Here is an 18,003-nt window from a genome sequence, read left to right as displayed (position 1 = left end):
GCAGTAAAGGATTCAGTTCCTCTAATCCACTGCTTTTCCCTGTACTGTACTAATACACAGCTTTCAAGCAATGCGAGTAGTCACACTGTCAGCTAGGGATCTGATATTTTAGCACTGGCCATTGGTCTCAAGTAGCTCTGCAACCAATTTTGCCTGCATCTCTGAAGACTCTGCTAGCAAACATCACAGTGTGCAGTCTTCACACCAGTGCTTGTTTTGGGGAGTCTCCTGAAGTGCAGGAGTGCACAGTGCAGCTAATATGGCTTAGTTTCCACAAAGTTTTAGAACCCCTGACTCCCTAAGGATTCTCTTTGAGCTCTATTCAGTTTCCCAGACATCCCTGTGCTTCGCTGTCGTTTCACTTCCACAAATGCTACCTTCCCTTTCTATCTTTAATGTAGACACACACACACACTGCCTGGCATTCCCCAAAGAGTTAATACTGTCTGATTGCACAGAGCTTTACTGCCTCTTCCCTGAGATTCCTTTTCCTTGTAACAAGAACATTACCAGCAACAATTCAACATCTAAGAGCTCCCTTAGTGCCTGTTTCAATTTCCTCTGAAACATCCCAAAAGCCAGGCTAACTCCAAAGTCATTCTTATTTACTGATATCTTCTAAGGAATAACAAAAAGTTCTCAGCTCCACTCAACTATCTGTGTGCTGAAATCATATTCTTGGATTCACAGCCTGGGCTGATCAATTGCTATATCATTATATTCTTATCTTTGATAAGAGAAGGGACTTGCTGTCCACTCACTATTAGATCTGTGATAACCAGTTTATTGAAATCTGCAGATCTTTTACAAATTTTTTGTCCCCTAATAGATCCTACTAAAGCAGGTAGCTTATTTTAATAGCTCATCTAATGATTTGATCTTTACCTGGGAAACGTCCTCACTGTTTTCCTCCAAATATAAATTAGATAAATTAAAACAGTATCTCTTTACTGTTTTACTGTGTGATTAGCACATCTGTCAAATAATGTTTTCAGCTCTTGAACTGGACTGATCATTATTGTTGACCACCACAAATCATACGCCTCCACTGCTTTCTTTCAATACTTAAATACTTTATCTTCTCCACGTCTTTTAAATTCACTGTGCTCACCTTCATACAGACTCAGCTGTAGAATGCCCTTCATCTGAATCAAAAACCTTCTTCTACTGTTTTGTCTCCCTCTCAGTCACATTCTTTGCTATTGCCCTCCTTCGATGAGCTACAATATTTTGCTTTTTGCATTTCAAAAAATATTCCACATTCATAAAATTAGATTGTTTACTCAAGAAACTACTGATAAGCAATTTCGTAAAGTGACAATAATACTCAAGCTTTATGCGTGCATACTTGGCCAAATGCTACCTTTCCCCAAAATACACATAGCTCTCTACCCTCAAAAACCTACAAATTTGCCTTAGTAAATTTCTTGGTAACAGATCCATTTTCCAAAATGCAAATAGCCCCTATGCAGAAATTAGCTATACATTTCCGTATGTTCAAGCCATAAAATCCAACTTCTGACTCACTCACAGGAAGCCACCTATGACTGTTTGAAAGAGTTAGGCAGTGCTGTGTCCTCTAACAGAGTTCTGCATATTCTCTTCCACACCAGGCACTCTATTTTTATCTATTGATATATGACATTTATACATATCATATAATACATTTATATATATAAGTGCTTTTCATATTTTGACAGGAATTGTTTTGTTTTCCCTCCAAAAATCTCAAGCAATTCAATTTAGTTGAAACAGTCTTTGCCATCTTTCACCTGAAGTTGCAAAATTTCTAATTCAAAGCCAATTAAGGGCCAACACACACCGAATGATGCTTATCGCTTTTGCCTAAGTTGAATTATTCACAGCTCATTCCCATTTGTTGAAATCCATTTCAGCTTTGTCTTCTGGCCAGATACATTGCAGATGCCTCCTACTGGAAGGTTCTCTTTTGGCTCATTGTCAGTTGGACATGACTGTACACTGGTAGGACCAGCTCAGTCCAAATATGCACCTTCAATCAGTGCCATCTGTATTGTTCTCCTCCTACTTCATGCAACTTGGCTGTCAAGGCATATAAAAGTAATTATAAGTGCAGGAGAAGAAATATGCTTTCAAGTTGAAAAGCTTGCCAAAGGGAAATGTAGTATTAATAATGACATTACAATGCTTATTTACGGCAGGGAACTTTTCATTATCTTTCTGAATTTAAGTAACATATCTGGTGATAACCCAAAGGAAAGGAGGTAGCAATAGTCAGGGACACTGACCCAGCACAAAATGATTTTTTCTGCTAGTATATGAAGCCCAATATTGGGGCTGCATCATCTTCTCACTCAGGACAAGAATTCCAAGGGTTGAGTTCCTGCCACAACTACTGGTTCACCAGCACCAACTTCCCATGCTAGAAGTGATCAGTGACACGCGGTCTGTCACTGCCCATAGACAGTCTGCAGTCACCTCACACATCAGATTCTCCCTTTCTATCAGTGATTTCCATAGAGTTCTCTAAGTCACATGTACTTAATAAAAAAAGACATCTACCCACTGGCACATCAGGGAAAACAGCAGCTTCAAAAGACTACAGTCATTACTAGCACTTGTCTTCATGTTGTGTGAATTGAGTTTGGTTTTGATTTGCAAAGCTGGGGAGGTGGATTACTCAGAATTATTTTTCTATTCTATCTGTAATTATACCAATAATGTTTACAGTGTTTGTAAAATCAATAGGAGTTATCTTCCTGGAGCTATTGGCATAAACTCAGCAGAAAGCAAGTAAAAAATATAAAGTTTATGGTGTTGTGATGTAGATAAACCTGTGGAGCTATGGATTTTGTGGTTCACCAAGCTGACAGTATGGACTCCTATTACAATTGCATGTATGCAATGTTCACACACAAGACAAAACATTAATATCTTTATGAAAATCAAATTTAGGACTATATTTAAACAGAAGATAATTTATATAAGTAGAGGAGTTGTTAGTGTACCAGATAAAATTTGAGTAGGCAACTGACAGGAACATCACATCCTAGAAAGAAGCAAGAGGTTATGCAGGAGGGGGCACCACACTGAAATTCTTGCCTTTGACAGTAAATCTTGGATTTAACTGAGATCATGGGGACTAAACAAAAGCTGAAGAACTTTTGGAACAGAAAAGACATGGAAATGAGTATATCATGAAAAGATGAGTAAGAGGGAAAAAAAAAACAGTAGTATATTTAGAGTCTTTTTCCTCCCATGACTGGTAACAGAAGGATTTGTGGCAGAGAGGTTACAGTGGGATAATATCAGAATACTAAATAAGACTACAAAAATGAATGAGGAGACATGACAAGCTAAAAATATTCAAGCATCACAAACAAATCTTTATTGAATGGAAAAGGACTGATAATATATTATCACAATTATTTTAATTGAACATAATTGTTTTAATTCTATGTGCTCAGATTACACTTAATGAAATCAGGATATACACTTAAATTTGTGCATGTTCCTAACTTTCTGTATTTTGAATATTCTTGATATATTTGATATATTCTTGATATATCTTGATATATTTGTGGCAAAATTTGAGTCTTAAAAAAGCGAAGAGGTATTTTTCCATTTTGATGGGAAGCAAAAGAGATGCAGAAGTTACACAGCTAACATCACGTATACAAAACAGTAGAAAAAAAAAAGTATGAACAGACTTTCCGTAAACATAGCTATTACACATTTTCATTCATTTAACTGTGAGGTTTTTATTGACAGCATTAAAACCATTCCTGAATGGCTTTATTCAGGAATCAAAATGAGTATCTACACCACAAATATCTATTATTTCAGGTCTTAACTGAAATCAGTATGTTATCAAGTTCTGGGAATAATTATTCAAGTTGACATAAAATTTATTTCCAAAAAATTTAGAAGCAAGTCAATAAATAAGCAAGGAAGGTTCCTGCCTTTTCTAGAAAAAAAGGCTTAGTTGTGAACAGATGCACCTGAAACAGTATGAAACTAGGCAGTTTTAAGTTTTAGTTATTCACTCTTTGCAAATAAAATTTTACCTCACCAGAGGAGAAAGGAGAGAAATGACAGTTCTATCTTTCACATGACTTTCACATCAAGATATTTACAGCCATCCTATCTCTGTCAAATCTGATTATAAACCAGGGATCAGCAGGCAGGAGATTAAAAGCTCATCTGAGTAGATGCAACAAATGAAATTGATGAGAATTGCCCATAGTGCGCCAGTTTTACAGACACAGTCAGCCGGAGTGACATACTATTGGAATTAAAAATATGAGCTTTCTTATTCTCTCTCTGGCTTTGAAATGCAAATGAAAACTGCTGGAGTTGTAGAACAGCAAGTGCTAACCTTTTTATAAATAGTGAGAGTCTTCTCCTGTTAACAAGTTTTATGGAACACAGGATCAGCATTATATTAAACAGATATCCTTGCTGATCCTTTTCTTTTTCTTTTTTCTTTTTCCTTTTTTTTTTCTGTTATTGGAGAATTTTTCTTCATGTGTATTATATGCATTCAATTTCTATGCTGGAAGAAAAGGAAGTACTTATTGCTGCATCTGCTGTTATGTACTTCAGGTGCTGCATCAAAAAAAAGTCATTTGAGTACTTATCTACCTGCTTTAGAGAAGCCACAGCCCAAAAGGAAGTAGCCAGGCCAGCTCTAAGGGCAGCAAGCCCTAGAAATAGATGTTTGTATACATTATCCCTATCAGAAGGATGATCAAAGAGTTAAAGAGATAGATCTCACTACTTAAGAAGAAAGTGGTATGTGTTTGTTTTTTTGTTTGCCTTTTTTTTTCTCTCTCCTCAAAGTTGCCTTTCCCACAACCACTAAACAAATAAATGGCATTCTGCTCTTTTTCAGTTGCCACAATGTAATTTACATTTACCAAATACTTTTTTACTGACTTTACAGCTTATCACCCTCGTATGTTTTGAGCATGAAATGATGCAAGTTAAAAATGGGTATCCTTCAATTTTCTGATACGGTGTAAAACCATGACCTTTCTGATATACAAATGTACCACAGAACAGAAAGTCATCTCAGCCACTAGAAGCAAACAAAGTGACACATTCTAAGTCTCCCCTTCCAAGAGCAACACCTTAGAGAAGAGGCAGACACACACAAGCACTCCATACAGTACCTAATGCTAATTTGGGAGTTAACGTGGGCCCAAATCTGTGCCTGTTCCTTCAAGCACAAGAGCAGATGCAAGTGCATTCAGGGCACTGCTTCCTATAGCACACAAGCGTCTCTCCCACAAATGTGTTGAGTGTAGGAGTAGCGGACAGAGTAAATTTAATTTCATTCTCCATGAACTGCAAATGCAATTTCTCCTGCCGCACCCTGGGAAAAGTACAGAAGAAAAACTATCCTCCCACTGTGGATTTACTAAAATTGTTTTATTTTTTTAATGAATGGAGAAGAGACAGAAAGAAATCCAATGCAGAATAAAACTCTGCTGCTCATACTTTTTTTTTTTCAATTATACTATCTAAAATAGATGATTCACTTTGACATTTTGAAAGTTCTTTTTTTTTTTTTTTTTAAATCTTTAGCGATAGCTGAAAGAAAAGTTTTGGAAAAAAAAAAAAAAAAACACTACACAGAAAGTCAGAATAAGTAAGCACTTTCCACATCCTCCTTATCCTCCCACATTTTCCTTTAGGAATATTTCTACTTTTATGGCCTAAATTCTTCACCTGAAGTCAAACCTTCTGTTTATGGCATCACAGTGGTTGCTGTGGAGGTGATTATGATGTACAAAGCCAAAAACGATGAGTTCAAACTTGGAATGTGCAGCGGTATCTTGCTAAACTTGCCTAAAGTAGTAGCAGATACTAAAAAAAAGCAGACCGTGTACATTGAAAACAAGCAAATTAACTTTTTAATGACTGTTTCCGATCAGCTTTCATTATCACAACTGTTTTCAGATACGTTGCTATAATGGCTGTAGAGGCTAAGTGCTAAACTACACATATGGAAACAAGCAAATAACATGAGCAGACAGTGCTAACACAGATGGCAGCAGAGTCCTAACCACGCTCTTCAGTAGTGCCTGCTGTGACTGCTATCTTCTTCTGTAGCAGAAACATACAGACAACAAATTGTGGTAACACAGATATGCACTATGCAGTGCTGCTCTGACAATGAAAGTACTTAATGTCACCCTTCATACAGCACATTTCTCTACACCAGATTCCAGACTCAGAATGAGTTATGACCAGAGAACACAGATTCCTGAAAAAACTATTAGTTCACTCTAATTCCTTCTGCTACAAGGATTAGTTTCACACACACCTTCTCACACATACACACATTTAAAAATACAACCGTTCAAGGGCAGGTGCTAATTCCCAAGAAATATGTTAAATATTACAAATGGGAGAAATCTGCCTTGCCATTTGCATCACAGAGTCAGCCAATGCCAAATTTTCACACCCTTGGTGGCAGAAAGAGTCCTTAATTTTTCCCTGCATCAGGAAAAATATAAATTAGTTAAATTAAACAAATTAGTTTCCAAACCAGGTGTTGCCCCTAACATTGACACCTGAAGTATTACCAGGAGTGCACAGGTTATAAATCTTTGTACTTTCAATATCCCCTTGTGAAGAACATTAGAGTAGATGACAAATTAGAGAAACCAGAAAGCCACATATACCCTTTATGTTTGGTAATTTTTTTCATGGCATACAGTTTTACACAAGACAAGAAGTGGTTCCAAGTTAGATTGGATGCCAAGGTCCGAGGAAAACCATGACAATTTCTGAATCAGAGCTGTACTGATAGAAATGTTTACTCATGTACTTGTTAAAAACAAAAATCTGCAAAGAGCAGTGAGACAAAGGCAAAAAGAGATACCAGATAAACAGTTGAGGATAATGAAAGTAAGAGGGAGAAAAAAAAAAAAAAAAAAAAAAAAAAACAGAGAAATGTTAATGGTGACAGAACTCAATCATATCACATTAAAATATTATTAAGCATTGAAAGTGATTCTCTAAACAATCTTTCAACACAAGTGCCTTATGAGGCAGTTGTGCCTGTGGCCCAAAATATCCTATACACAATTGCAGGAGTGTTAACAAATTAATTATATTAGCCTTCTAAATACAGCTATTTAGATAAGCAAGACAATGGCTGCTAACACCAAAAAATATTAAGTGCTTCCTTGGAAAGAAAAACAATACTCTTATATTCCTAGAAAACATATTACCAGCAAGGTCTCACTACTGCACACAGATTGTATTGCCCAACAGTCTCCTAACTGGAAGTGCCATTGGGAAGCACTGAAATTCACTGGCAGGTGAAAGAAGATATCAGGACATACAGATGAAACAGAGCTGCAACATTTTCAGCGGGTTCATTGAGCCAGACACAAGGCACACCCAGAGAAACCCACCTCATACTGCTGGTGGGGTGGCATGTAGAGCCTCAGTGCCGGCCGGCATCCCCAAAGCTGGGACCCAGAGAGCACTAGCAACCTAGATCAAATAGGACTATCAAGTTTCCTGACTCCTAACAAAAGAAACCAGAGACAGATCCCAGAAAAATCTGTGAAAGGCTCCTGATGTTCACAGAGGCGTTCAGTGAGTACTGGGCCTGTAGCTCCATGTCTGCTGCTATAAGGCCATGGCTTCTTTGCTCTTGGTTGCAAAGCTCAAGAAGTGAAGTTAGATTTCACTGAAATGTGGGATGTTTGGTTCACAGACAATTTATTTATTTATTTATATTTATTCATTTCTAATCTGATTTGAACCAGAGGAGTTGATGATTCACAGGAAATGGCCTTGATTACAGAGCATGGTGTGGAAATCCAGGTAGATAACACTTAAATAGATCCTACACTAGTTCTCTTCCGTTAACATTGCTGAATAAAGGTGCATGTACCAGAGATCGATGATCTTACTCTAGAAGAGAATAAAAGGTTAAAATGAACATTGAGGCTGGACCTCTAAAGCAAGGCAGATACATTCAGGAGCAAACTTCAACAAATTTAAGGAAGAAATGAAGCAAAATAGAGCAGTCTAGAGACTGAAGCCCTCACCCCTATCAAAAACAAACAAACAAACAAACAAACAAAAACAGCAGAGCTGTTGAACCTTTCAGGCTCTTTCCATAATGACCAGGGACCTCTGTTCTATAATTACATTGGGATATTCCAATTACTCAAGTTGTCAAGACTCTTCTTACCACAAAATCTTGCCTGCACTTCTTATTTATGCAGCGGACAGCCTCAAGGCTACATACCTGGCACACTGTATTTCTCAAAAAGTTACCATGTTTCTCAGTGCACTGTTATGTGGGATTGCAAGCTTAAGAATGGCTGCTTTTACTCTTATTCAGAAAGTCATACATACAAGCAAGTTCTTAGTCTTATGTGGTATTTTTTTCTGGAACAAGGCAATTTGTGTTATGTTTTACTAATGATACTTCAGATCATCTGAGGAACCATTTCAGCACCACTTCCTCTTGGCCCAATTTCTACACAGACATGGCCATCAGGTAGAACTCCCACTTCCACGGAGTTTTTAGGCTTGATTTTGAATTTGGACTTGGGAAAAAATAAAAATGTTTGTCACATTTTGTGCTTTCTCCTTCCTTGGATATTTTCAGCAGTGGACCTGAGAAAAACCTGTGCAATGTGTTCTGATGTCACAGCTGACCCTGAGCAGGAGATTGAACTAGAGACTTCCTTAGGCTCCTTCTGACCTGAATTATCCTCAGTTTCCTCCAGATGTACCAAACAGAGTATGATGGATGGAAATATTTTAACTTGATTTTAAAAAGAGCCATACAGCTTTGTGACACCATACTGATAGAGAATTTTGCAACCTTCGTCTTTTAAACAACATTGTCTTAAGTTTGTATGTCTAACATCAAAATGGCATTATGGTGCTACAGGAATAAAATACAGCAAAAAGCTGGCCACAATCCAGGGCGCATCTTCAGATTGATCCCTTCGTGCAACAGAAGAATTGCTGGAAGTTATTAAGAACTCTGCAAGTCCCTCAGGTGTCACTTAATCACTACTTCTGTATGATCATCTGTCTGTGTCAGCCCCCAGAACAAGCTGCAAAACAAACAAACTCAAAAAGCCTAGAAAATAAGCTCACCAACTGCTATTGTGCATAAAGCAAGTGGCTACGTCCCACAAGCTCAAATCTTTCAAAGATCAGAATCTCATCCCAGTCACTACAGTTTCTACAGAGTGATCCTTTACGTGCCTTTACAATTGTAATATAGCACCCTCCCAAGAAGCAAAGAAATTGATTTGGACTGGTTTCTCAGCCTAGAGATTAGGAAAAAAATTCTGCACAAAAGAAAACACAAAACATGTTCCTTTTACAATCAGACTATTACCAGCCCTCAGTGAAGAATAACCAGACTTTCTCCTGTTACACAATGAATAAAAACATTGATAAATTCTTCTTTGCTTTGTTAGAAATTACTTCGGTAAGCCAAAGGTTTGGAGCAACCGCGGCTGCACCATCAACATAAACAAGTGACCAACCCCTCAGGCTACTTCATGTTAACTGAAATCAATGCGTGGACTCAGAGCAGCCAGCCAGAGAGAGCCAACAAAGTCCAACATGATCCATACTGGAAAAGGGAAAGACCATGTTTCCCTAAAGCATTTCTTATGTTCTAAAGATCACTTGGAAAATCCATTTTAAAGACAGTTGAAAGTATCTCTTAAAATCACAAATAGATAGAAGGCCAAAAATTTAGCTCTAGCTTAAGAAGAAAAAAAAAAAAGTTATGAAAAAAGATTGCATTCCCATTCCCTCACTCCCTCTAACTCATGCTAGAACACTGTAAGCTATACATTAATCAAGTCAAGTTTAGAATATAAGGATGCCTTATGTTTAGAAATGATGCAGAAGTCTGGAAACATTCTGCCCAGCACAGCAACTCATCTGTTCTGTGATCCTGGCTGATGTGAATGCATCACAAGGGTGCCTTGATCTTTCCACATATAGCTTCTGATTATAGAACCTCCTCTCACTTACCTCTAAAAAATAAAAATGATTTGTACACCCATTTCTTGTCTAGCAACAACCATGACCTCCCACATGAAACAACAGTGACTATCAGCCAAAAAGAAGAAACTGGTGGGGACACCTGGTTATACTATATGTGAATTTCCTCAACCCAGCTTCTGGAGAAAAAAGAATCACTTCTCAACTTCCCATTCCACCCCCTCACTATAAATGCCAGCAGTTTAGACAGCTCTAGTTTCAGAGTTTCAGAGTAGTAAGTATTGAGCTAAATACTGGAATGGTTTATATAGCAAAGCTCAATGCAGTCATTGACAATAACAAGTCCTTTTTCTCACTTCTTTCAACAGGCTCTTGGTTTTGTTATCACAAACTAACAGCTCTACTTTAATCCACCCCCAGGAGAAGGTTCTCCCCACTAATTCCTACTCCTCTTTTATGCTTTTAAATACTTTATATAGGAGTACAGCATCAACAACTCTTTATGAAAATTGGCCATAGAGAGCACACAAAAATATTCTTAGACATCATAGCACGCAAGACAAGATCACAAAACCACCACAACAACAACAAAAAAATCCATATATTTTACAAAACATGTAGCTTTTGTTTGCAAAACAGATCCTTCAGCATTTACTAATCCTTCTAAACACAACAATTATTATTATTATTTTTCATGGAAATAATGAGAATAATTTCAATAACATCACCACAGTCTTAAGGCTATGTGCCATTAAATGAGTCAAGGTACAGCCCGTTTAATACCTTTTTAATAAAAGGACACTGAATTGCAAAATACTCTGCTAAAGTAGCAACCAGAACACCATCTGCAGGCCCATGGCTATCTGCATTCACACGGCAAGAGGTGTGAATTTGCACCTGCTGGCACAGGCTCCCTGCCACTTGGCACCTTTGTTTACACCATGCCACTTGCCTGTTGTAGTAGAATTACTAAATATCAAAGAAGCCCACTATTGTTTTTTTTTTTAATTTTCTATTTAATTCTTCAATATTTTAATTAGCACAAATTTAAAAATGATCAACAAAATCAGAGCATATCAAAGAGAACCTACAGTAACAACATTCCTGGTTTAACTGTTGTACATGTATGTGTATTACGGCTGTGCTGTGATTTGTATGATTAGAAATCCTACAGCCTCCACCCGATTTCATATACATGGAGGCAGAATACAAAAATGCTACCCTGGAGTTTCATGAGAAAGAAATCGAATCCTAGGAGGATAAAGATATTCCAGGTTTTGTGATGGCTTATCCTGCTGCTGCTTAGAACAGCACTGGGTCAAGTCCAGCCCAAATACATATGGGAAAGCAGTCGGGAGTTGCCACAGTTCCAATCATTATGGCAATGTGATGAAACAAATTCAGTGCATAAACAGACATTCCAACTTTAGTTAATGGACAAGATGATTCATTGTTATAACATGGCAAGACTAAATGGAAAGACAAAGGCAGAGACACTAGACTGAGCGCTGAGACTGGAAACTTCCAGATGTGAGTATAAAATGCCCCTGAGCCAGGGTTATTCAGAAATATAAAATACTTCAGAATGTACTAAAATGAGATAGTTTCTATACTTCTGTCAGAGTAACTACTTCACCTAGCTTCGCAATTTAAACTGCAAGAGCCAAATTATCAAAGTAATTTTTTCCCCTTTTAAAGCACACCTTGCATTTCCCAGCAAAGTGATTTGTGACCTCTGTCTGATTAAAACTCTCCAAATCTTCTTTAAAAAGAAAAAAAAAAAAAAAGTCTGGATATGGGTTGGAGAAGTCGTCTTTGGTTTCTAATCTATATTTCTCTGCAGAAATTGAATTTAAATGAACATCATAAAACTGTATTTGCAGTCAGCCTCTAAATTCTAGATGCTGTGTTTGTCATTCCATTGTAAACTCAGATTTAGAATAATCTATGGCTTTGTAGCTCTGGTTACTTATTTATAATTGTACAAGTTGTAATGTTAAGGTTTTATTATTGTCATAAATAAACTCTTCCATGAACTAGGGGGAAAATGTCATATACAACCATGTTACAGGTATTTGCTAATTTTATCATATGCATTTCTGGCCAAGAAGAGTATGGTTTTCCTCACTCACCCCAGTAACACCAATGTGAACTTATTTGAAAAATACTACAGAAGGAAAACATTTTACAAATTTTAATAATAATAATAATAATAATAATGATAATAATAATAATAATAATAAAATCAGAGACTACCAATGACTGCTACCATGGCTTTGAGTTACTGAGAACCCCAAGCCTCACTGTAGAATAGGAAAAAAAATAAAAATAAAAATAAAAATAAAAATAAAAATAAAAATAAAAATAAAAATAAAAATAAAAATAAAAATAAAAATCAATAAAAATAAAAACCACAACAGAACTTGACTCTTGAGTCACACAAGTTCTCTAAGAAGTTGTACCTAGTATACATATAGTAGTACAATTAAGTGGTATCAGCTTGTGTTCACATCAATGGAAAGGCTAAGAGAGTTAAAACTCACTTAGTAAACCAATCCTTCTTGCTCTTCATGTCAAATCCTTTATCCATCCATTTCCTTTGAATGCCATGTCTTCACAGCAAGGTCTGCATTACACATGGCAAACATGCTCCCTGGCTGATGTAACAAGACCACAGGAGCAGCTGAGGCATCTAAGTGTTAGTAGATCCAAAGAGAAACAACATCAATGTTCATACTTGATGAACACATAGGCTAGAAAGTGTTTTAAGTTTCAAAGTTTACCTGCAGATTATTCCAGCTGAGATGTCTCCCCAACTAATGCAAGTAAGCTGAGAAAGGCTTACTTGCTTTGAGAACTTATATTCTGTTATATTAAGCAGACATATATAACGCCTACATGAATTTCAGACATTCACTTTTACAAATACCACAATAAGCCACAGGTAAAAAGTGAGGTGTAGAGAACTACGCCTCCAGCACAACAGAAGATTTGGTTATGACTGCCTGAATACAACCAAGAACATTATTTCCCAGGAGAGAGAGAAAGAAAAAAGGAAGAAGCTGACAGAAAATACTGAAACACATTGTGAATATTTCAGAAAGAAATGTGTGAAGATTATACCATCTGAAATTGGAAAGTTTGTAGGACTCTTCATTTTTCTACTATCAACTGTAGAATTAGTCCAATCCAGTCGCAACCAGAAGTTGTTAGCATGTGTACATACATCAAAGCATGTGCACCAGGAAAACCATGGTCAGGCTTGTAGGTTTTTTCCTCCATCCCATCCTTTCCCTAGTTCAACATAGAGAATTCCAGTTCTCTGGATCTACAACATGCTGACTTCTATCCTTACCTAATGAAGGGGAGACAACAGATTTTGTCCTGTTTTGTGACAACTCTAGATAGGCTAAGACTAAAACTAGTCAGCTGGCCCAGGTGGAAAAAAAAAAAAAAATCTGTGTTGCTTTAGCTCACACTTATTTATTCAGCCTGCCTGGGTGTGATCCAACATATTGGCATGATACTGACTGATTTCATTGTGCTGGCTGAAGCACAGAAGACTTACATTTCCTAGCCTAAACTTGGCACATTTTTGTGAGAAATTAAAAAATAAATATTTGAAGTAATCATGTTCTAATACATCACTGGTGTGTACACACTCCTACACATACATCCAACACTATTTAGTTACATTTTTCTCTCTGCAGTTTTAATACTAATGATGCAGAACTACTAGTTTACTACAAAAGTTTTATATACCTTTAAAAATGTATATAAAAATATTGCTTTCTCCTCAGCATCAGATAATGTAAACATTTTTATCTCTCATAGCTTCTAGTCACAAACTTTCTATACCTACTCCCCAAGGGAGGAGGTTTCTTCAATGCATACAGGCATCTCAAAGTTTTGTTAAGTAGTACAGCAAAACACTACTTGATTTACATTGTGGTTTCCATTATGCTACTCCTTAACATCTGCTTAGAAAGCCTGTAGAAGAATTCTGGCTGTAGCTATCCATCTGGTTTTCAAGCTCTTGAGAGATTTTACAGGTAAAGTGCTATAAAAACAAGCTTTTTATAAGATCATTAATATTTATCACCTTATCAGGATCTTGAACTTCTTGTCTTGACAAACACTTTGTTTACTGTCTAGACCACAGCAGGTGGAAATGTTAGTCCTACTTTTCATCACTTTGCATTTTTCAAAGTTTCATTCCATGCAGAACATAAACTTCTGTCCACGAGATTACAGAAAATGTCATGTTTGTATTTGTGTTTTGAAGCATTTGAAAAACACAGAAAAATCTGAGGTCACGATGCCCTAAGTGCACAGTTCAATCATGAAAAAGCATTTTTTTTTACTTGCAATTGATAACATAAAGTTGTTGATTAATAAAGTACTGAATAAGCATACTTGATATAGAATCATATCAAATAGCTCCATGTCAAAATAAATTGACAGCTATATTTACTCACACAAAAGGCAAGAAGAACATCAAAGCTGGCAAATACTTGTAAGTTGATGCAGTCAAAAGGCAGGCTTGCTCACATGTTCACAGCTCAGTGTGCCTGCAGCACCCAGCCAGCCTTAAGTGATGATTGGGTAAATGTATCTTAATCCAAACACACACACAAATGTCATGCGTGGTCTTCAGCTGGTGTCAATCATAACAGTGCCACTGAGATACATGGAGCTGTGCCATTTTTTTTGCCGACACAGGTAGGTGGCCAACTGGAACAGTTTTTGCAGCAAGTAGAGTAGGAAAGAACAGCATTATTTGCTAAAATTTAAATTCTTTCCTGTTCCTTCCACCTCCCAGTTTTGTTGTAAAAAATGAATAGTTCTTATTTCATTTTGATGATTGCATGCATGCATGTATGAATGAGTCGACCTTGTTAAAAACTGCTGACAGCTCACTTATAAGTAAGACACACCAAAAAGTAAAATCGTGATAATTCCTAAAACTCTTTAGCCTGAATATTTTAAGTACGTTTTCCTCTCCAATGCAAGGTGGTCAGTATTATATTACTTAAGTCCATTCTTGGAAAACAAAGTGTTTCTAAAACTTTGAAATTTTGAGAAGCATATTGAAGTCATACTGCATTTTCCCTTCCCACATAAAAAAAAAAAAAATACAATAAATAAATATACATATATATTTAAAATAAAAAAATAAAATTAAAAAAAAAAAAAGCTCACTGTAGCATACAGTCAGCAGTAGGGACAGAGAAATTAGCTCTAATTTTGTTTTTCATTACATTTGTTGCTGTTAATGGCTAGTAAATGACATTGTAAATAAGCCCAGTGCACCTTGCAAAGACAGTACCATAGAAAGAGTGATTACCCTTAAAGCACAATTGAAAATTAACTGGGATGCGAAATATCTGTGCTGCAGTGTAATTTAGTGTTCCGTGTTGATACAGTAATTACTTAAACCAGAACTTAGCATCGCATGATACTTTACAAAACACTTCTAAGAAGCAACAGACAGACTGAAGCACACCACACCTTTCTGCTACCCTTAAGTAGAGCCAAGTTATAAAATATCTCCCCATAGTAACTAATTTACAGTATAGAGACACTGATAACATCTTAATCTTGGCAGCATACTGCAGCATCGCAACTACACAATTACGGCAAACTTTCTGGCGGTCAAAGAAGGCTTTCAGCCCGGCCTAACCCCTCGCACCAGCCGGTCTGTGTGCAAACACCGGCTCTAACGGGGGCAGGGGTGAACCCCCCCGGCTTGGCTGCGCGCTCTCCTTGCGAGTTAACCCCACTGCTAGCATCACAGTCAGAGAGGGGAGCCTAAGTACTTGCAGCTCCAGCCAGCCATTTGTATTCTCTAACTGGCCAGCATTCCTCCCTTGCGTGGTCATTTCTCTCGGAGTTTTTTGATACCCACTAAGGCTTTGCTCGGACTTTGGGTCCGCTTCCTCCTCGCCCACTGGCAAAGGCGGCAGGGAGGCTGCCCGGCGGCGGCGAGCGGGCGGCAGGCGGGTGACAGCGGTGACAGCCGCCCCGCAACACGAAGTTCCCCCTGGTGCTGCCGAGCCCCTCAGCAAGCACGGAGCGGAGCCCGCACCCGGCTCGGCCCCCCCGGGCTCGGGCTGGGACCTCGCAAACACCTCGGGAGGGGCGTCGGGAGCCGGGGGAGCCCCGGCGGGGGTTGGTAGCGGTGCTTCCCCAGCACTGAGGGCAGCCGCAGGCAAGCCAAAAAAGACTCCGAGGACTGTCCCCGGGTTCACCGGCTGCAATCGCTTTCCGCCACGATTAAGGACGCCGCGATCGCAGCGAGATGCTCCTGTCCCCGGCGCCCGGCAGCCAGCAGGCGAGAGGCGCAGCTCCGGCGGAGTTGGGGCGCGGGGACCCCCCTCCCCTCGCACCCACGGGCGGGAGAGGAACACCATCAGCCCCCGCCCGGAGCGACCCCAGCGGACACCCCCCCACACACAGCCCGAGCCCCCGTCCCGCCCGGCCCCTTACCGTGCGGTGGCGGCTGGGGCTTGCCGCCCGGCGGCTTCTCCTTCCTGCCGCCCGCCGCGCTCCGCAGCCGCCAGCCCGCCGCCCCCCTGCCCAGCGCGCCGGCCATGCCGCGGCCGGGGCGGCCCCCGCAGCGCCGGGCCCGGCGGGGACAGCGCGGGGGCGGAGATGGGGCCCGGGACCCGGCGGCGGGGACGGGGACGGCGATGGGGACGGGGGCGGGCGGGAGGGAGCAGCGCGGTCCCGGCGGTCCCGCCCCCGACCAAGCCGGCGTCAGGCAGCGCCGCGCCCCCCGCCCCGCTCCTGGGAGCTGGGAGGGGGTTTGGGGGGCGGCGGGCTCCCGGGGACAAGGAGGGGGGGCGCAGCGAGACCCCGTCCCCATCCCCGCCGGGAGCCCTCCTCCCACGGAGCTTCGCCGGGAGCCATGTGTAGGTTACCTCCTGCCATCCCCAGCGCCGGTGCCGCGCACTCCTGCCTCCATCGCGGTGTCACTCGGCCGGGGGGTGCTGCTTACCGAGAGCCCCTGTGCGGGGAGGCAGCTGCAGCCCCTCTCCGTGCCCCCGGGACTCGGGAAGTGCCCTCGATCGCCCGGCGGTCCCACCAAGGGGTGCCTGCCATGCAAGAAGCACCCCGTCCTCTGAAACGTGCGGTCAGCTTAACACCGGACCTAATACTTAAAAAGTTACAGGCTCGGGGATGAATATTAGCAAATTTTCAGGCGAGACCAAACAACAACAACAACAAACAATAGTTTAAAATGCCGCTGTAGTCCCGAAGATTTGGCGGAGCGGGGTGTTGCATAAGTACAAATGGTGTGTGTAACTTTTGTTTGTAACCGTGGTAATGACTCCACTTGTATGTCAAATTACAGCGGTCACTGCAGCAGCTCTGGAAAGGTATTCCACAGTTGCTTTTTAATTTTTCATGCACATATATATCTATATGCCACCGGCACCTCCACCGAGCATATCATTCTTTCTATCTGCACACTTTGAAACGCAGAGAAACTGTATGCAGAACTTGCATTGATTCTCCCATTGAAAGAAAAGGAAAAGAAAGCCTCTCCCTATGTCCCATATCCATATCCCTGTATCCCACCTCTGCTACCCTGACTTCAAGAAGCTTATGGAGAAAAATAAGTAGGGTTCTTCGTTGTCATAACTTTAAAACTTATTCACTGAAGACTCGATTGGACTGAGTACCTAATTTAAAAGAGAGAGGCAGGGAGAGAGGGAGAGCTCCTCTTGGGTTTGTAGCTCCAACAGACAAGGTGTAAAGAAGCCGTAATCTGTGATGGAAGAGCAAAGCTTTGTCCTCCACAGAATTTATCTGCCTCTCTTATGTGGTCATCTCATACCCCAGGCTCTGATGATCAGGCCTCCCTCCTGTGCCCACACCCTGGTTGTCCTAAGCCCCTGAGCCCCTAGTGCTGGCAGCCCGTTGCTGCTGCCTGCTGAAGCTGGGGTGGTTTTCATTAGCGCTGAGAATGATTCATGCGAACCAGGATTACTGACCTTGACCTGACAC

General features: G+C 40.1%; 1 protein-coding gene across 2 annotated transcripts in view; it reads right to left on the bottom strand.

Annotated features, from left to right (window-relative positions):
* Positions 1 to 17,062, bottom strand: part of ZNF385D (zinc finger protein 385D) — a 444,893-nt gene extending 427,831 nt beyond the window's left edge. The window contains exon 1 of one of the 2 annotated variants that reach the window (XM_072033483.1): positions 16,914 to 17,062. In XM_072033483.1, the coding sequence (XP_071889584.1) occupies positions 16,914 to 16,923 (10 nt within the window). In that variant the 5' untranslated portion in view covers positions 16,924 to 17,062. Of the gene's footprint in view, positions 1 to 16,479; positions 16,696 to 16,913 lie in introns of those variants that run through there. The other variant, XM_027451052.3, reaches the window with a different exon arrangement.
* Between the last annotated feature and the right edge of the window lie 941 nt (positions 17,063 to 18,003).

The sequence above is a fragment of the Anas platyrhynchos genome, chromosome 2, assembly GCF_047663525.1.
Source record: "Anas platyrhynchos isolate ZD024472 breed Pekin duck chromosome 2, IASCAAS_PekinDuck_T2T, whole genome shotgun sequence".
Lineage (NCBI taxonomy): Eukaryota > Metazoa > Chordata > Aves > Anseriformes > Anatidae > Anas > Anas platyrhynchos.
This window is presented reverse-complemented; position numbering and strand designations above follow the sequence as displayed.